Below are 21014 nucleotides of genomic sequence, written 5' to 3'. Positions count from 1 at the left end.
ACAAACTGTAGGAAGCTGCATGTTGTTCTGCCCCAGGTACTCAGTGTCGTCCTCTCTGAGTAACCCAGACTGTTCCCAAACCTTCCTCTGCAGCTCGGTCAGAGAAGTACCACCACATGGAGACAGAGGAGGAAGATGACACAAACGATGAGGACTTCACCGTAGAGATAAGGCAGTTTTCTTCCTGTTCGCACAGGTTTTCAAAAGTAAGTGAGACAGGGCATCAACATGCAGTCTCGGGGAGATCGCCCCTGGCTGGACTGTGAGGGCACCCGCCCTTTGTGGGGTATGAGGTCTCCGGCGCTCAAAGCTCCCTGTCAGTTGGGGAAAACAGGGTCTCATATTCCTTAAGTACCAGTTTCCACCCTATAGACATGGTCTAACTCTGGGAGTTTGTGGTTGTTTTGAGGCAAAGACGCTAATGCTTTGTCATCTTTCGTGAGGGTTGTCATGTGGTGAGCTGGCTTACCTGCCCCGTAAGTCTACCAAGAGCTAGTCTGTGGAGGCTTTTGTCAGTGAGGAAGAACATAGGCATCCCCGTGTGCAGAGATTCCCCCTTAGTGTGACACAGCACAACACAAGGGTGGCACTCAGTTCTTTGCAGGAGCCAGGGTTCTTGGGGGACACTTGGCATTGGGATAAGAAAGTGTTTTGTTCACTAATGGAGATAATAACATATACTGAAAAGGCAGTGGGAAGACCACTGTAGAATTTTAGAAACCGTAGAAGATAATAAGATTGATTATTGAGAGAAAGACCCCTTTCTATTATAAACTCAGGTTAGATATAAAAACAGACAACCAACCTGTTTTTTGGTAGGTTAGGAACCCAGGGATACTGGAAATTAACCGGAGGGCACCCTACCTCCCTTCTGCTAGTCTTAGTTGCTAGCATCTTTGTGGTTGCCATGGCCTTAGGAATTCCATAGCAATTCATTATCTTAATGCACTCTGTACATTTTCCTGAGTGATTACCCAAAATGCACCTGCAAATCAGCTGGTGCCACCCCTCTCTGTTTATCGGACCAACAAAGGGGTGGGGATTTCCCTGGAGACTTACAGCAGGTGGGTCCTGAAGCAAGTTTAACTAACGTCGGATGGGTGCTCAGAAGATAACCCATCCTCTACCCTCTCAGAACCCCTCCTAAACAGTTTGCTCTTTTACTTTGGAAAGCACTTTTATTTTTGCCAGCTCCTATTCTTTAACCTGATCTTTTTTCTAGCTCTAGAGATAGTAGGAGGCCCCAGGCCCATTTCCAGAAGAACTGTGAATAGCTGGAGGGTAATAATGAGGTGTACTCAAGCTACTGGGCTCTCCACACTCCCAGTTTTACCTCTTGTACTTCCTGTGAGACTGTGGTGATTCAGAAATGGGCTAAAAGAGGCCTCTTTGCCTAAGCCTTAATCTCCTGCATTAGCAGGTGTCTGACTGATTTATAAGCCAAAGGTACCTGGCTAGCTCCCTCCTTCTACAGAACCAACCCCACTCTTAAGTCTTGAAACACATCATCCCTTCTTCTATCCACCCTCACCTTCAACTCCTGACCGGAGGCCATTAAACACTTTTTTTTTCTGTACATTTTCTCTATCTGGTTGCCTTTTGAGCCTGAAGCCAGTCTGAGATGGACATCAATCCCCAAACCATGAAACCCAAGGGCATCTACAATTCTTCTTTGTAAACACAGACTCTTTGAGATAGGATGAAAGGAGAGGGTTAGTTCAACACCCCACTGGAAAGGAATGTGTCTCCATACCTTGACCCTTCTCTCTCGTGGCTCGCACACAGCATTGTTAGCGTTTTCCACAATATGGCCCCAGTTCACACATTTTTGTTTGGTTTCGTGTTGTAGAGACAAGCTTTCTCTGTGTAGCCCTGGCTATCCTAGAACTCACTCTGTAGTCCAGGCTGGCCTAGAACCCTGAGATCTGCCACCCTCTGCCGCCCAAGTGCTGGGATGAAAGGTGTGGGCCCTCCAGTTCCCGCTTTTACTTTGGGACAGGGGTATTTTTTCTTCCCCTAAGATTTGTACTTTTTCTGACAAGCTCTGTTCAGATGTAGTTCGTAAGCAATGGTTATTTGCCTCCCAGGTTTTTAGCAGTATAGATCGAATAACTCAAAATTCGGGAGAAGACAAAGATGACTCGGAGGACAAGACCAAAAGCACAACTTTGCCATCCACGGAGACGCTCAGCTGGAGTTCCGAATACTCTGAAATGTACGTGCGAAGCCTCCCAAGGGCCCTCATGACCAGCAAATGCTAGGGCAGTACATCCCACCTCCATAGTTCCCACTCAGTCGCTCTCAGACGGCCCCCCTTGTCCCCTGCTCGTGCTGACACTGGGTACCCTGTCGTAAGAACCATTCCTCTAGACATACATTGGTTAGGAGTATCCAGCTTCCCTTTTAACCTGGTTTCTCCAAGCCTCTGCCCTTAATGGTTTCCCGGAGGTGGCTCTGTGACTCGCTCTTGTTTTTAATTAAGGCAACAGTTATCGACATCCAACTCTTCAGACACCGAAAGCAACAGATGTAAGCTCAGTTCTGGCCTGCTTCCTAAACTGGCTATCTCGGCAGAGGGAGAGCACGGTGAGGCTGTCCCTTGTTCTGGAGACCCCAGAGAGGAGCCAGACAAACCCGTCCTTCCTCCTGAGGAAGGTACTCAGGAGGAGCCCGAGGTCACCACTCCAGCCAGCACTATCAGCAGTTCCACACTGTCAGGTGAGTGTGCTATGCTCGAGCACCATACCGTCCCCTGTCCCTGTGGACTCAATGAATCCACAGGCTTTTCCCAGCCATGCCATCAGGACATGATCTCTCCTCCTAGACTTCTTCCATAGTCCCGTGTCTTTAAGGGAAAAGTTCCTAAGATGGGTCAGCTGTCTCCCCTACATCCTCAGCCGACCGAGCCTCACTGACTCAGACTGACCTGGCTTCCGTTGAACCTCACGGGCACTTAACACTGCCCGCTTCATAGGGTCCCCTGATGGCGGGCGGAACCTGTCAAAGGAGCACGTCCTTGGCTGCCGATGCAAAGGCACAGCTTGTAGAATCGCATCCAACTTAGAATGAGGGACAGTGTCACGAGGACCAACCATCGCAGTTAACCCTTGGAAACGGCTCCCGTCATCTACCTGACAAACCGTGGGCTCTCCCTCCAGCCCTGAGCTGCGTGTTAGCCTCGTTGAAGGAGTTAGCTCCAGTTAATCCGGTCATGTCGGACCAGACACACCTTGTTGTACAGTCCTTGCCACTAACCTCACACTGAGGGTATCAAAGTACTCTCTGAGGTTCACAGGACCTGTGTCAGGGGGAGCCAGAAATCCCACCTCCCCGGGTGTCCGATTGCATCTCAGGTACCTACCGCCCGCACAGAGTTGACACTTCCCAAGGCTGTGGCAATTGGAGTCAGGCATTCCTGAAGCTTCTCCGCCTGCTGAGGTGAGGTCCCGTATCTGGGCTTCTCTTTGAAGGCACTTCTGTACCGCTGTGTGAAACAAGGTTCCTGTCAACAGGAGCGTTGTCTTCAGACACGTTTAAAGTCCTTAATACCCCATCATCGGTTCCTGGCTCTTAACAGGGGAGTCGTTTTCCTTAGACAAGCAGACCTACACCTTGGTCTGGTTGCACCATTTGGGTACATTTACAATATCATCACCTGGTTTATAAAGGTTGTGCAGCCACGTATCCTTCTGCAAAGCAGTGCGGGTTTATGCCTTTTTTTTTTTTTAAGCAAAAACTGGCTCTGACTTATAGTTATTATAATGAATGTTTTCATTATGTCATATTTAATATGCTATACTAGTAAATATAAATGATTCTAAGAGTTACCGTCAACAATTTAAACTGAATGTTCATAGTGAAAGATTTATGTTTTTTAAACCATATTTAAAAACAAAAATCTTTCAGGCTAGATTTCAGCCTCCCTAAAATGTTTGGATGTCTGGAGCTTCGTACATGCTCATAGTTGACACAAGAGAATAATATTGGCTTCTCTTTTTCTCTCTTCATACCTCAGTTCTGTTTCCCTTCTGGGTGACCCAACTTTCTCTAACTATGAAGCAAAGATTACAGTACTGTGAAAACAGTTCAAGGACATCATATTACCCTAAGGTCCCTGGCCATCCTTATCTTACTATTCATATCCAATATAAGGGGCTCGGTGTTTTCTATTCCTGCTCGTAGAGCTCTCTGTCTGGCTCTCAGCTGCCTTACCCTGAATATAGGGTTTATTCAACTCCAGTTAAAAGGTCTTGTTTACCATTTCTCAGTGTCCTGAGGCCACTCAGGACTCCTCCTCCTCCTCAGAAAGGTAGGAGGTGAAGGGAGGGAGGGAGGGAGAGCGGGAGCAGTGTCTAAGTGCTTGATTGATTGCTTTCATAATTAAAAATACCTGCCGAGGTCCTGCCACGCGTTTTGATTAATAGAGTCAACCCAGCTTTTCTCAATCTGTCTCCCCCATACACATACTAAAAGATAATCAAAGACCTTGGGGGCCGCCCAGGATAGAGGGATGAGTTGATTTGCTTACAGCCAAGGGTAATTAAGGGCCTGAAAAGCATGGCTGTAGTAAAATTAAATCTGTTGAGTTTTATATTGCTCCACCATCGAAAGGAAGGAACCCTTGACATTTAAAGAACATTAAGGTGACATTACGCGCCATTGGCAGAAAGAGGCTCTTGCTCATGCGCGGTGCCGTGAGGTAAGGTAGTAGAGGAAGAAGGCAGGAAGGATGAGAGAGGAAGAGATTGTGCCTCCATCCTGACATTCGGGAGAGCACGAGTTGGTGTCTGTTTCGCTTTTCTCCTTAACTACCTTGTACTCGAATCCTCGAGAAGTAGGAGTTGTGAAATCGATCTGTGACGCTCAAACACTCCCAGCAAATCATTCATTCGCTGTAAAGAGACTCTGCTTTTGTTTGCCCATTTTCCTTTTCCCTTCTCCCATCCGAACCGGCTCAGAAGGGGAGTGAGTCATCTGAAGCCAAAGCTCAGTGTAGAGAGAAACTCCTGGTTGGTGGAACCTCCTTGATCCAGTCCTTCACTTATTGCTTTGAGCGAAAAGAATAGATGCACTAGTAGACGAGAAGGGGAGTAAAACACTGTTGATATCAGCTTTGATATTTCCTTATCCGTTGGCCCAGTGGGTGTAGTATTAATTAATTAATTAATTAATTAATAAAAGCGACAGCGGGGTTGCTACCTGTCGCAATGGTTTATGTTCCCAACAGAGCCTTTCTATTTTAATATGCCTTAAGCAGCACAATGGCTGGCCCACTGCCTAACCTCCAAGCGATTAATCCACCACCTGCCAATAATCCAGAGTTATTACTTCCTAAACTCTGTGTTCTATCTTGGCTGTTCTAGAACCAGTTGGGCAGCCCTCTAGGCCGTGTTCTCCCGTCTCCTTCACATGGTGGCTGTGCCTCTCTGTCCTGTATTCTCCTCAGGCCTGGCGTCTCTCCTCTCCTCCACACTCTCCTGTCGTGGCAGATCTCCTTCTTTCTCTCCCCTGCTACCAGTCCCAAGCCCAGGAAATCCTAAACTCCAGTCTGTCTGCCCAGCCCAGCTATTAAGGTTCCCAGAGACTACATGAAGACATGCTCATACAAACAGTTTTGGGGGAAACATAGTCAGCATTGGTAATACAAGCAACTCCAAGTGGGTGTTGTTGTGGTAGCCCAAGACCCTCCCCTGTTTGCACAGCACAGTACTCCGTATCCACATCTACTCCCGTACACAGAACCAACAGGGATGCCCCTTCACAAACTAGGGCCAGATGAGCGCTGTGCAGTCGAGTGGTGTGTCTGTCACAATACGTTCATTTAGGCCAAGTCTTGACCAGGCAGAGAATGTAATGTGGTCAGCATTTTAAGACGAGCTGGCGAGTCATTCGGAGGATCACTTGCAATGGTATTATTACATGCCATACCTGGTCTAGAGATCCATGGTAATAACATTACTGAGTTTCATGAACAGGATGCTTAGAATATAAAATTAGAGAATTTTATGTTTTATCTCGAAGCATAGGATTCATGAGATCTGGACAGAGGGGGGAAAAGTGTTTATTGGTGATTTTAAAACCAGAAGATGTTTAGCTTGGCGAGTAAAGAGGAATTAGGAACATGAGTCACTGCTCAGTACATTTCCAAGGGACTCATAATGATTCTCTTCCTGAGAATCCCTTCACTCTCCACCTCCTTGGTTCTCCATTTCACCTCCCTCCTTCATGTTTCTATTCTCAGGGGGAAAGCCTAATGCGTTAACGTAAAAATAACTCCACTGTACGCTAGGAGTTAATAAACTGACAGAGAAAGGTGAGTCTTAGAGGGGGTGGAAGAGGATGTCATGGAGGACTAGCATCTGACATAGTCTAGACCGGAAGCCCAGAAGATGGACCTACTAAGAAACGTCTTGTGTCTTTTCCTTTGAAACTTACAAAGAGCTTGGAGTGAAAGCAGGCATGGAAGGAATCAGACATTTTGATTCTTTCTGTGTGTTACGTACCTGGGAGGAAGTGACACAGACATGGCCTACAGAGTGATTAAATGGCGTCCCCATGATCTGCAGCATTCATGATAATCACTAGTATCGATCTGAGGGGGAGGCTATTGAGTTTATCAGATGGACTCCCTGAAGGCGCATGAAAGGAGGCTCTCAGAGGGTTCTGAAATACAGATGAGGAAGTTATTCTCATGGTTAAATGGAATCAGTAGGATCTTACCTGACTCTGCATGGGAGGATGAAGCCTGGAGAGATAGCTCCTCCATCTTTCCCCCCTCCTCTGCATCTCTCTCAAGCCCGTTGTTTCTCACCTTCAGCCTGGGACGTTTGGACCTAGGAGGCACGTGGGAGTATCTCCCACGGTTTGTCGGCCATTTTCTCTGTCTTCCCCTCTCCACCTCTCCTCTCCTAACTTTTCCTGAATGTGTTTGTTCCTTCTTCTCTGTACAGTTGGCAGTTTTTCAGAGCACTTGGATCAGATAAATGGGCGAAGCGAGTGTGTGGACAGTACAGATAATTCCTCAAAGCCATCCAGTGAATCTGCTTCTCACATGGCCCGACAGCGATTAGAAAGCACAGAGAAAAAGAAAATGTCCGGGAAAGTCACAAAGTCCCTCTCTGCCAGTGCTCTGTCCCTCATGATCCCAGGAGGTAGAGAGACATCAACTCGCATGAAATTGTGTGATTTGTGCATGTGCACCCTTCCCTCCTCCCCCCCCCATCTGGAATGCTGATTGAAATGCAAAATTGCATGAGGCAATCACGAGTGGGATCCCAGGACAGCTCTCAAGACCTCCGGGGCAGCCAGAGAGCGTGTGCATCTCCATCTCAGCTCACATTCTGTATCTGGGGAGGAGGCTAGAGATGTTTCTTTCCCATGAGGGCGGGTTTCATTTGTTTCCTTAAAGCCTTTTTCTCCCCATGAGCTAAATAGTGAATTTCGCTCCCTGGGATAATTCTTCTGTAGACCGCGCACTGTGTATGTTCTTTACAGAGCTGTTTACAGCCTGCGCGTTGGAAACCCAGGTATGATTTGCTTCATCTAGTTAATGAGGGAACAGACGCAGAATGTAAACTTTACATTTCCGGAGATGGCAGAGGCTTTCGTCATGGGAGGTCGTGAAATAAGATGCTTTCCAAATCTGGTGGACTGAGCTTTGCTTTCTTTGCTGATCTGTGTCGTGTTTTGGGGAAATCGGACTTAATTACGGTTTTGTTGGATTACCGTGTTTTCCTACAACTTAGTTTGCATCTACTGATCAGTAAGTCTGGAGTGATTCCCCTGGCAGAGATGAAATGTACACACTGGTAGTCGTGATATCATTCAGAGGTGGGGGAGGGCTGCAAATTGAATTCTTTTATAGATGACATGTATTGGGAAGAATTCAAATTACATAACATTGTCAAAGAGATTACTTAACTTTTTACATTTTTATTAGTGCAAAAAAACCCAAAAAACCCGAGAAGGCATTATATAAATTCCTTTGCTAGGAAACACCCCATTGAGCCCCATAAAGCATTCAACTTCCGTCTGTTGTCTATACGGTCATGCATACTTCAAAGGTGCATCAGGGAAGGGCAGTTCAGTGTGGTCTAGTCCATGTGTACACACAGGTAAAGTAGCCTGCACAGTGGAAAAAGGGGAGAGTCACACCTTTTGTAGCAGAAAGGGAGACCCACCGTGTGGTTAAGAAGGGGGAATCCTAGCCTTCCCACGGTTTGCATCTTAAGCATCTGACCTGTCCTCCGCTCACATGACATGAAGGTCCCCATCCACCAAGTGACCTCTTTTTCTACGTGGCCTTTGGATTAGACAGAAAAGAGAGTCAATGTGGCACATGGAGTCAGAGTAAAAGGACACTTGCAGTAACACTTAGCTTCCCTCTTGTTTGGACGACAGAAGACTTAGAACACATGTAGTATGAATGCTTTCACCGTATAGTGACCATATGAGGTCCTTCCATACCCTTGTGAGTCTCCAGCATTACTGGGCACCTCATTCTCACACATACACACACACACACACACACACACACACACACGTTTCATGAGCAATCACATACAGTGAGCTTGCATCCTAATCTGGCTCTGGCTGCTAGAGTATGACACTCATAAGTTACCTGTTTAGTAGATCTGTTGTTCATGGCTGAGATGCCCATAGTCAAGGCCTCAGCAGATACGATGTCTTGTTTTGCACAGACAGCGTATCTTAAAGGTTCTCTGGCCTCTTCCAGAAACACATCACCAGAGGCAGAACCCTCAGAGTCTCATTATTTTCCAAATACTCCTCTGAATATTGTTATCTTGGTGGTTAGGATTCAGCTTCTGAGCTCTGGGGAGCACAAATGCAACAGAGTGGAGAATGGTATTGGGGAGGTGAGCTGATTTGCTCATAACACATGTTTCTGACCTTCCTTACCCTTGAAGCTACTATGTGAAGAGAGCAGCTGTAACCGCAGTCAGTCTTTTATAGTTAAGTTTCTCAATTGAAATGAGTTACTGTGTACTGGCCCAGTAATTTTACAAAAACCAGCTGGTACTTACTTGGCCATTGTTCTCCCGGCCTTTTGTGTTTGGAAAGTCATGTTAAATTGTTTAGTGTATGATTTAGAGAAGAGTCTTTCTCATTATACATTTAGTCTGCTCTTGAAAGAATCACTGTAAACACATGCACCTATAAACTTCTTATCTCACTGAAATAATTTAAAGACACCCCAACCAGAGACATCTTTGTGTAGCAAATCTAAAAATTCTCAGTTTTAGAGTATTGATTGAAACGTTAGTTAAACCAGACACTTCTACTATCCCCTTGTCAGGCTTGAGTTTTGCATCCACACCAGTTACCAGTAAAAGCATTTTCTGCATTACTATTCATTTTGCCGTTAGAAATAAAGGGACTTGTTTATGACCATTCTTTGTTTTCCTGGTTATGGTGGGGCTCCCCATGGGAATAGTGGCTGTGGCCCAGATCCGCCTTGATGCCGGCTTCTTTGTTGCAGATATGTTTGCTGTATCTCCATTGGGAAGTCCAATGTCCCCACACTCCCTGTCTTCAGACCCTTCTTCTTCTCGGGATTCCTCTCCCAGCCGAGATTCTTCTGCAGCGTCTGCTAGTCCCCATCAGCCCATCGTGATCCACAGTTCAGGGAAGAACTATGGATTTACCATCCGAGCCATCCGCGTGTATGTGGGGGACAGTGACATCTACACGGTGCACCATATCGTCTGGGTAAGAACAGACCCTCTTTCTTGTCTGCTTTCCTTTCCAAGCAGCCTGGAGTATACGCCTGTTGACTGAAGCAGAGTTGATCCTGATGTTTTCTCTGTTTCCGTGGTACTTGGGACCCATTTTATTTCCCTTTTAATGTCCTTGTCTCTATTTCTGTGGTAGAACTGGGTATAGCCCACACTAGTCATTTTTCCTAACTCTGCCCAGTTTCTGTAATTGCTTGCCCATTCTTATGTTCCAATCTGGTGAACATGAAGACCACCCTCTTTATATCCCTATACTGTCCTTTAAAAAAAAACATTTATTTCATTTTCAATGACGTGTATGTCTCAGTACAATTGATCATAGAGGCCAAAGGTGCTGTTTAGCCCAGAGCTGGAGTTAAGAGACAACTGGGAACCACCTAGCATGGGTTCTGGGCACTGAGTTCAGATCCTCTGCACGAGCAGTGCTCTAACTGCAAAGCCAACTCTCCAGCCCCCGCCCTCTGCATTGCTTTTTCTTGCTTTTCACAAATGACATTCCCGCTCACGTGAGATTTTTTTATGTAAGGAAACATGGAAATTCTCCTATTTTAGAACAGTATCAGAAAAGGAGCCATGCCTTTTTGAGTCCGTACTAGGAGCTTAGGAGCTTAGGATCAGTCCCAAAGTGACTGCAAACATCCTGACAGAAGAAACAGCAGGCGTCAGGGCTGTGATTTGGTGACTCATGAGACTGTCCTCTCCTCTGCTCTTGGACTACAGAACGTAGAAGAAGGAAGTCCCGCCTGCCAGGCCGGGCTAAAGGCCGGCGATCTGATCACACACATCAATGGAGAGCCAGTCCATGGACTCGTCCACACAGAAGTCATCGAGCTCCTGCTGAAGGTACCGTCTTCCTATGTCCTGGCCAGCAAGGCAGCAGGAACCCCAGGGAGTCAGCACTGTGAAATCAGGTTCTCTGTGGCAGGGCCGGCTGGCTCCCTAGTCAGTCCCACCACTGGAAGGGAATGTAGTGGTCAGAAATGGGAGAAAAGCTATTATGACCTCTGGTTTCATGCTGTGAGAAGGTGTCCCTTTTTTTTTTCCTTTTTATTGAATTTTTTTAATTTACATTTCAAATGTTATTCCCTTTCCCGGTTTCCGGGGTATAAACCCCCTATCCCATTCCCCTCCTCTTTTTCAATAAGGGTGTTCCCCTCCCCAGTCACCCTCCCTTCCCACCCATCCCCACATTCCCCTACACTGGGGGAGTCCAGCCTTGGCAGGACCAAGGGCTTCTCCTTCCATTGGTGCCCAACAAGGCTACATATGCAGCTGAAGTGATGGGTCTGTCCATGTATAGTCTTTGGTTTAGTCCCTGGGAGCTCTGGTTGTTGCCATTGTTGTTCTTATGGGGTTGCACCCCTTCAGCTCTTTCAATCCTTTCTCTAATTCCTCCAGTGGGGGTCCTGTTCTCAGTTCAGTGGTTTCCTGCTAACATTGACCTCTGTATTTGTCAGGCTCTGGCTGTGCCTCTCAGGAGGCAGCTATATCTGGCTCCTGTCAGCATGCACTTCTTAGTGAGAAGGTGTCCTTGAATCTGCACTCTTACTACCCACAGCTGCTTCTCACTGCCAGCCCTACAGAACATGACTTCTCTTTGTCTGTATGCCTCACGTCGTAGATTCAATTTGGGAATCACCAGTTCTAAGGGTGAACATCAGTAGATGCTACTCTAGTGTAGGCGGAGGCAAAGTACCACGGAACTGGGAAGGCAGGTGTAAGGCTTCTAAGAGTTGGCACTCGTTTTAAGGCAGGACTTTAGAAGTATTTACATGCGCTCTAAATGATAAGTAGAAGAATGGTCCTAGCGGTGCAGGGCTCCTCTCCCTCCCTCTCCTTCACAACCTAAGTTAAGTTTCCATGGGGACCATTTCTTACTTAAAAGGAGCATTGACTGAAGCCTCTGGGCATCAGACCCCAGAACACAGGAATATAAATGGAGAACAGTGTACGTCTATCCTCTCAGGCGAGCCTTTCGAGATTCGTGATTTGCTTCGTGCTAACCCCAGAATATAAAGTGGAAGATACAAAGATAGCTGAACTTGAATTTAATTTTAAATTTTTCTCATTAAAAAAAAAAACCCTACTTTATCCGGAATGAGAATCATAGTCCATCCTTAAACAATTTTTGGACAACCAGCTAGAAAGATTTGAGCGTCAGCAAATAAAAACCCATTAGGGATACACAGGATAAATGTGTACAACTGTAAGCCCCTATGCGTGGATTAAATAACATTTGAGACCTCATAAATATTATTGATACAGGGACTAAGGGATGTTCTTTGCTCTCAGAGAGTACAGGACATGTATATAAGAAAAACAAGTTAATTATCCCAGACTGAAGCAGAGAACGAACATTGTGCTTCTAGAGAGAACGTTCTAAGTAGGGAGAGGCATGCCAGGCGAGTGACAGTGACCTGGAACTTGAAAGAAAATAAGGAATTTTGAAGGCGCTGGCAGAAGGGTGGGTGTACAAGTCTTTGAAACACAGATGCATTTAAATGCCTGCCCTCCCACCCCCGCTTCCCATCATTCCCCCGACTCATCCAAGGACCAGTTTTCAAAGGGCTTAGGGTCTAAGGATCCAAAATCGATAGTCTCTGCATCCTCAGGTCCAGGGTGAGCTAGGGGACAGAAAGCTGTTTTTCTTCCTTAACTCATGGTATTAATTAAAAATTGGCTCCGGTGTAGGGCTCAGCAAGTTTACAGAGTTAAGATGAACCTCGGCATTTTCCTTCATATCCCAATGTGACAACAGGAAGATGGCTCAGAAGGCTACTTCAGATCCGAGTAACTTAGTTCTAGTTCTACCCAGCAATCCTTCCTTTTAATTTCTGTCTAACTAGGGAAGGGATTAACAGTCCCAGTTAAGCATCTCAGAGATGGGAGGCTGGGTGGATCTGCTGACTTTTGAGATTCCCGGGCTGTGAAAACCACCCGAAGCTGTCTTAGACCACCCAGGACAAACATCAAGAAGGAACACAGACTCTGAGTCCCTCCAGCCACTTCGCCCACAGTCTGTGTGTGATCCTGTGGTCCCCCGTCTTGTGGGTGAGAGTCTGGAATGACTGTGGAGAGCTCGTCTCCTGTGTCTTTCAGTTTTGTGGGGACTGTTGAGAACAGCGGACAAAGGTCATGATATCCAAAGTCCCTTGGCCCTATCCAAGAACTCACTTAGGAGCTGGAGAATAATTCTCTCAGTTCCCAGCTATCCTACCAGTGCCTTAGATCAGTGATATTTTTAAAGCTACTTTTTTGTTTGTCTCTCTGTGCAACATTGACTGTCCTAGAACTCACTCTGTAGATCAGGCTGGCCTCAAACTCAGGTACTCCCCTGCCTCTGCCTCCCATAGTGCTGGGATTAAAGGCGTGTGCCATCACCGCCTGGCAAGCTGAAGGAAGTCTAAGTTATAAATGGTAATTGTCTTAGTTTGCTTCGATTGCCAGGGAAGACCATGGTCAAAAGCTACTTGGGGAAGAAAGGTTCTATTTCGCCTTAGAACTTGTAGTCAGTTCATCATGAGGAGATGAAGGGCAGGAGCCTGGAGGCAGGGACTGAAACGGAGGCCGGGGAAGAGCACTGCTTCCTTAGTCTTTGTTCCTTTATGCTCCAAGGCCATCTGCTCATGGGTGGCACGGTCACCATGGTCACCGCTGGGCCCTGCCCTCCTACATTGATGAAAGAATCAAGACAACCTCCCACATGACTCATCTTCTCAGTCTAGGATTCCTCTTCCTAGACTACCCTAGTTTGTGTCAAATTGATTAAAAATCCTTAACAGCACAGGTATAAATAAATACATACATGCATTAATTATTATATATTATATTGTTTACATATATACATGTAAATATTTATTTTTATCTATGCAGGTTAGTGATACATATATTATATGTATATAATATAATGTATAATATATTCATGTATATATCAATATAGAAATATATATTTTATATATGTATTGTGCTCTTCATAACAGTAGCATGTTATATGTAAAGTAGCTCCTACCTCAGCCTGTGTTTATCTCATAGCATACAGATGTTTATGGAAGAAGAGAAAAGTAAGCTGAATTTATGTTGTATCTTAACGTGACTCTGTATTTCTATACCCTCTCTTCTTGCTTCTGTGAGATTGTGTATGTAGTCCTCCTCCCCCTGGAAAGGTTTTTGGAAATGTCTCAGAGAACCAGCCGGCCCTCTGTGTGAACTTTTACCTCACCTTGTGACTGGGATCACCTCCTACAACCTATGGCTCTATCACAGGGTACAGTCACTTTGGGTCACTGAAAGGATGCAAGCATGGTAGGGCGCACCACGCCTTGGCACCTTCGGAAGCCATAGAATGCTCTGGCACCCACTTAAGGCAGTAGATCCTGCCTCTGGTTTATAAAGGAAGCACTCAAGGGCAGTAACCAGTGTAACAAGCCAAGGAAAATGCAAGGGATTTAATTATCGCCCTGGTGAACTGAGTAATCACGCAGCGTTCTTCCAAACTTGAACAGCAATTCTTGAACAAAGAGTGTAAAATGACCAGCATTGGCAGTGGGCTTCTAATCTCTATGGCCTGCTTCACACTGGGGTGGCAGGCTCTGTTTAGTATTCCTGGCTGTCGTGCACATGGTCTTTCATACCTGCTAAGTATTTAGAGCATCTCATGGCATCCTTGGATAACAATGGCAAGATCACTAGTGTATGTACATGTATAGAAGAACATAAACTACATGCATCTGTCTTATGGACTGAGAACACCAAGAGCATTTCCTACATCCCATTGCTGCATGCTTAGTCTCTTTTTCCCTTCCGGGGTTGAAGGTAGACCTACTGTGGAAGCTGCAGCTCACGTGTACAGGGAGGTGGGTCCATCAGCAGTCAGCAGTGTAGACTCCAGGGACGAGGGGACGTTCAGCTCCCTCATACCTTCCCTTTCAAAAGAGCTTGGTCACAGGACAACATCAGTCTTTCTAAAAGAACTTCATGGTCTTCCTATATACCCTTCAGTCATAACTTCATTGTCTTTCCTTTGCCCTTCCATCATAGATGGAGTCCGTAATGTTCCGGTTTTCAGCTCTTGAGCAAATGATAACATATCAGGCTTAACCCCTGCAATCAGGAAACTTTCCATTCAACCATATGGCTTTGTTTAAATTCTTGGTGCTTAAGAGAATCTCTAGGCCTCACCAGCACTTGGTTTAGTAACTTCAGGAACTCTGGGAGCTTTTCAAGCATTGGGGGGGGGGGGGCAACCAAATGATAGGATTGACATCCTTCCATATTTGTTGAGAACCTGGTATTTCCAGAACTTTGGGCTAAATACTGTGAGTCATCTAACTCAACACAGGAAAACAGCCAACGGGGAGCTGAGGTTATAGTTCAGTTGGTAAAGTTCTTCCCTTGCAAGCATGGCGACTTGAGTTTGATCCTCTAGGACAGTGGTTCTCAGCCTTCCTAATAGTGCTGTGACCCTTTGTTACAGTTCCTCGTGTGGTGGTGACCCCAAGTCATAAGACTGCTACTTCATAACTGTAATCTTGCTACTGTTACGAATCCTAATGTAAACATCGGATATGCAGGATATCTGATAATGTGACCCCCCACCAAAGGGGTCATGACCCACAGGTTGAGAACCACTACTCTAGAACCCTACGGAGTGCAGACACTTGGACTCAGTGGCTTTTGTGTTCTCACCACTGGGGAAGCAGAGACAGGAGCATCTCTGGCTTTGCTGGCCAGACAGGTTAGCCTACTTGGTAACTTCCAGATCATATATCAAGAAACAAGGTAAACAGCACCAGAGAAAAACCAGCTAAGGGTGTCTTCTGACTGAACATGCTTACACATGTGCGCGCGCGCGCGCGCACACACACACACACACACACACACACACACACACGATCCTACCCAGCACGCATACACATATATAGCTAATGCAGCAAGAGTACTTGGCACCCGCCAGGCTCTGCTGGGTTTTACACAAATTCATGTGACCCTCCATTATTCTCTGAGGCAGATGCTATATATAGAAGTGTCCCCATTTTCCAGTCACACAAACCATAGAGAGACACGAGCAAGGCAGCCACAACCATCTGCTAGGATGATGATTTCAACCTAGGCAGTGTGAGTCAGAGGCCGCGCTTTCAAGGCCTACCACACGCTTCTCCAACACATGCATCGAATCACCAGTACCTCATAGTCTAATGCTCACAGCAGGAAGCCCTAGGAGCACCAGGCTATAATCAAAGTGCTGAACCTGAGGAACAGACTGTAAGCATGGCAGAAGTTCTGAAGTAGGAAAGGCTACCAGCACACACTGAAAAAGCAGGAGAACCAGGGGCTAATGTGTGCAGGCCTATACAGATGGCTGGAGAGTTATTACATTGGGATTGTCCAGGCAACGTAGATAGAAAGGCAAGTGTGAGGTGGGTGGGTGGGTCTCGTAGGTTGAAACCTTGGTTCATGTTGGGTTAAGGTGTGCAAGCAGCCTGGAGCTAGGGCGGAGAATGAGAGTCAGGGACGCCCAGAAGAAAGATGTCCTACCCCGGCTGAGCTTTACAAAGATCAGATAGAGACAGTGGTCCTCTGTTACCTAAGGCCAACTAAAACTGACAAAGCCAGGCTGAGACCTTGACAGTACTCATTTCAGCCCACTTAAAATCCCTTCCCTCCCAATGTGCACGAATCACGAAAAGACTGACAAGTAAAAGTGAATTAACCGGACATCCAGCAGCAGTCTGCTTGCCCGGGTTGTCTCAGTTGTTGCTGCTACTGTTTCTCCAAGTTCTCTCATGCCTCAGGTTCCTTGTAGCGCCTGCTGTAGCTAGGTGGATCCACTAGGTGGCAGGCTTCGCAAACAGCACCCAATAGTTTTTAGTCACTTAACCATTTCTACTGATGCTCCTGATTAATATTTGCACGATGCATCCTGTGAATTTTTATTGCAGGAGCTGTCTCTGGTGTGTGTGCCTGTCAGTCAAACAAATTGCTTTCTGAAAGGTCACGGGTAGAAACAAAGGAAAAGTAGGCTTAGTTTTTGTTGAAGGAGGCATTTACGCAGAGCCCAAAACATGCTGAGTCAGCAGGCCCTGATCCTCTCTCTTTTCTGATGAGAAGCCTTCTTAATTTGTACCCTATTTATCTTACACAGTTTTATCATGCTTATGCCTCCTTCATTTCCCAGCGTTCTGGTTCTCTGAGCATGGCCCGTGATGTCATGCTGGCCACCACTGTGGTGAACACAAGCCAGACACTGGAGAGGTAGAGAGAAGCGGGCACCTGTTGCCCACGTGGAGCAGGTTGGGCAGGAGAAACACTAGGGGATGAAGGACAGAGTAGCCAGGCTCTGTCGGTTCCACTCACCATCGTGACTCTGAGAACAAGAATCTTGGGGTCCTTGAAACTGTTGTCCATAGTCTGACAATGACAACCCTTTCTCCCCTCGGGAGTAGTGACCCGAGCCTCGGATCTTGATCACAGGAATGAAGATTATACATGGGAATGGCTTTAAAGCTAAACTGTGTTTTTAAAACACCGGGTGGCATTGTTAGCCTCCTACAAAGATACCAAAGTCTGAGCCGGGTGTGATGGGACATGACCACAGTTCTAGCCCTCCAGAGGCTGATGAGGAAGGGCTGACACAAGTTTGAGGCCAGCGTGGGCTACCTTGTGAGTTCTGGACCAGCCTGGTCTACAGTGTTAGACCGTGCTTTAAGAAGAAAAAAGAAAGGCAGTGTTGAGATGCATTTGAATACAGGCTGCAGTGGCTCACGGGATAAGACAGCCCTAGTGATCACATGGAGACGTGTGCACTCAGTGTAGGTGTATGCTACCTTGTTGCCCCAATCAATCATGGGGGGGGGATGGGGGGGGGGTTAAGATGTCGTATCATCACGGGTTCGTTCGGTTTATGAAGACCTCCTCCTAAGAACCTTCAATAGTGAACTTTTCATTTGGTCAGAAATAGGCCAACCTCTCCCATTAAAGTAAATGTAAACATTTTAAAGTTTTGCATCTACGTGTAGGACATACAACTTACCTTTCTGTTGGAATTCAGACCCCATCTACCCAAAATATTTTCCGTAAATGTATTATTAGATGGGCGATTATACTTCTACAATGATATGTGAAGAACACTATGAAGGCAGTCATAAAACACGGTGTCTTTTCAGTAATAAACTAGAGGTAAGACATAAGCAAAGAGCTCCCTGAGGCACCGGTGGTCAACCTGTGGGTCGTAACCACCTGGGGCTTGCATATCAGATATCCCGCATATCAGATGTTTACAATAGGATTCATAACAGCAGTAAGATTACAGTTTTGAAGTAGCAATGAAATAATTTTATGGTTGGGGGTCACCACAACATGAGGAACTGTATTAAAGGGTTCACAGCATTGGGGAGATTGAGAACCACTGCCCTTAAGAAATGGAAATAACCAGTGAACCATCAACTCACAGAACCGAAACTCAGAAAAGAGTAAGAGTGGGGCGAGACACCAGTCGGCAGCTGGCGCAAAGCACATCCTTGGAGAATCTTTGATGAGAGATTTTCAGACACGTGAATTGGAAAATAGCCGCGAATATGACATTAAAATTGTTTATAAGACATGCAGATGTTTTACACATGCTCGAAGGGAAAAACTAGTATGCACTAGGGATGACATAGCTTTGTAATTTAATGCCAGAGACTTGCTTAGCATGCTCCGAGGCCCTCAGTCTGACTCTCAACACTTTCTCCTCAAAAACAATTAAAACCCAGCAGGAAATAGATTGAAATATCACCCATTGCAGTTGAGTGGAGATTTCAATGGTTTTTTTTTTTTTTTCCCTTTGACTTACGAGTTCCCGTTTTTCTTCTTATAATGGCATGAGATACGTCCCCGATCTGGGGAAAGAAGGTAAATATCAGCCAAGCAGAGATCCACTTTCCCAGTCTCCGTTCCCACCACAGTCATCTTCCCACTGCTCTGTATAGCTTAAAACTTAGCTTCTAGGCAGTCGCCCTGGCATTTTACAAAGCCCTTGTTCTGGGGCTATGCGTCCTTTCAAGTTTATCGTAGCCACCTCTGACTTTGAAAGGCTCTATTTAGTCCCTGGCTGTTCTGACATGCAAGACGAGACTCTAGGTACCAGAGTCTCTGCCCACCTGACCCGGCGGCACCCCTAGGCCTGGTTGCTATGCACCTTCGTTTCCAGGACCTGCCTGGTAACTCCCACCCCAAGGTGAAGGGAAAAGGACTCAGAAGCCCACCGGGAATCACGTCACTGCGCATGACCTGGTTAGAGAGCGTTCCCCATAGGCTGGCACATAACTTCCCAGCTCTGCAAGGTGACAGGTTTTATGACAATAAGAGAGGAACCTTCCAACATCATTACAAATAAAAGTCTCATTCGGTTCCATCACTGTACAATTTCTAGGTCAGAGGAAAACAGCGGAACAGAGAAGGAAGGAAAATATATCAAGCAAGACCAGACAGCTCCCGGGCACATGTCTATTTAATACATATGGATGAAGATAGCTGTTATTTATAGAGTCCTTCCCATGTGTCATGTCACACTTGGTGCTGAAGGCTTTGCAAACTCTCACTCACTCCTCTGCTGAGCTCTAGGAGGAGGCGGGGTCCTGCTGGGAGCTGGTACAGTGTATGAGCTTGTACAATGTAGGGCAAGCGGTCCTACCGACCCTGGATTTGACTCCAATATACGGACTCCCACCTCCAGCCCACCCACCAAAGAGACCAGTTACTTCACCTACCCCATTTGGATCTAAGGACCTCCTGGGTCCTGCGTTACTTAGCAGCAGGGGGCGCCTTCACACGGTGAACCTCTCTTTTTACTTGTCTTTGGATCTCTCGGTTCTGATCTTGCGTCTACATGGCGTTCCTTTTTAACATCACCTCAACATTATTTTTTTTTTTATAGAGTGGGAATAAGGTGTCAATCACCACTACCCCATTTGAGAACACATCGATTAAAACGGGACCAGCCAGGAGAAACAGTTACAAGGGCCGGATGGTGAGACGAAGCAAGAAGTCCAAGAAGAAGGAAAGTCTAGAAAGGTAAGTAGGGCCGGCCTTCTTTAAAAGGTCGGCCTCTACCTGTGTTGCGTAAAATATATTCCTTCAGAAATGCATCTGAGAAAGGTTATGTTTCCCTGTGTATGAGAAATGCCACGCCACAGTTCACAGTCGACATTCAAGTTCAGTGGCATAGCATGGATAGCAGGAAGAGTTACTGCTCTCACTCTATAAAGATCGCTGCTGTTCTCTAGCTCATGAAAAGTCCTTTGCTGATTTAAGGGGGAAAAAAATTCTGGTGTGTATATGTGCAGGTACACACATGCCACAGTCCATCAGAGATCAGAAGACAGCTTTTTGAGCAAGTTCTCTCTCTCAACCCTAGGCTCAGGGGACTGACCTCAGGTGGTCATGCTCCTGTGAGAAGTACCTTTACCTGCCGAGCCATCGTGGCCCCACCGCTGTTTTTGTTTCTCTTTATGTTGTTGCTGTATTTGTTTAAGCCTTCGGACATCATGTCAGAGGAGTTGGATTCGACATGATTAAGGAAGTCTTTTATTGCTTGTCTATTTTCCAATATTATATATTACGTGTACACACACACACACACACACACACACACACACACACACACACACACGCCTTTCAAATAAGCCTGGAAGTAAAGGCTCTGTGTGACTGAAATCTAGCGAGGTGGCTCACATTGGCAAATGAGGGAGTCACCAACCATTCCACGTACAGACTAAAGCATGCGCGAGTCTGCTCTGGGGAAGGGTGTTTCTTCCCAGTCTAGGCATGGCTCCTTGGAGCTACCATACGTAGTCAGGATCCTTTGTTCACTTGAACCGGAGTCTCCTCGTGCTATCTTTGGATAGAATATAAAAAGAAGTGATCTAATAAAAGTGCTTTATTAACTCCAAGAAAAAAACAAAGTCATATAAGCAGGAAAATGTAAAGAACACAGCTGAGATGGAGAGCCCTGCAGGAACCACTTAAGTAGTCAGATTGGTTTGGGGGTCAGGGAGCATATGGTATTAGGAGGTAGAGGTGACTTTTTATGAGTTTATTTCTAATTTTATGGTGATGTTTTGAGGCTCTTCGGTTTGGTTTGTTAAGTAATGGGCCTGGGCCTCTTACACATAAGCAAGCATTCTACCATGGGGCAACACCCTTGACCTTCTTTTTACTCTTTGCTATTGTCGTGTTTTGGAATGGAGTCCCAGTTCCTCAGGGTAGGCTTAAATTCCCCTG

General features: G+C 46.1%; 1 protein-coding gene and 1 long non-coding RNA gene across 29 annotated transcripts in view; one reads left to right on the top strand and one right to left on the bottom strand.

Moving 5' to 3' along the window:
- The window catches only part of LOC120101075 (uncharacterized), a 33460-nt gene extending 28249 nt beyond the window's left edge, over positions 1-5211 (bottom strand). Inside the window, exons 1-2 of the long non-coding RNA XR_010063725.1 lie at positions 4813-5211; positions 3362-3484 (exon numbers count right to left, since the gene is read on the bottom strand). This is a non-coding gene — a long non-coding RNA (uncharacterized LOC120101075). The remainder of the gene's footprint in view (positions 1-3361; positions 3485-4812) is intronic.
- The window catches only part of Mast4 (microtubule associated serine/threonine kinase family member 4), a 591901-nt gene that overhangs the window by 562784 nt on the left and 8103 nt on the right, over positions 1-21014 (top strand). For 22 of the 28 annotated variants that reach the window (XM_063281113.1, XM_063281110.1, XM_063281105.1 and 19 more), the window contains 7 exons: positions 94-206; positions 2088-2215; positions 2483-2718; positions 6951-7151; positions 9500-9729; positions 10476-10598; positions 19669-19805. In XM_063281113.1, the coding sequence (XP_063137183.1) occupies positions 94-206; positions 2088-2215; positions 2483-2718; positions 6951-7151; positions 9500-9729; positions 10476-10598; positions 19669-19805 (1168 nt within the window). The remainder of the gene's footprint in view (positions 1-93; positions 207-2087; positions 2216-2482; positions 2719-6950; positions 7152-9499; positions 9730-10475; positions 10599-19668; positions 19806-21014) is intronic. The other 6 variants (XM_063281115.1, XM_063281114.1, XM_063281111.1 and 3 more) reach the window with 1 other exon arrangement.

The sequence above is a fragment of the Rattus norvegicus genome, chromosome 2, assembly GCF_036323735.1.
Source record: "Rattus norvegicus strain BN/NHsdMcwi chromosome 2, GRCr8, whole genome shotgun sequence".
Taxonomy (NCBI): Eukaryota; Metazoa; Chordata; class Mammalia; order Rodentia; family Muridae; genus Rattus; species Rattus norvegicus.
Note: the sequence above shows the minus strand (reverse complement) of the source record. Positions and strands in the feature narration are given on the sequence as shown.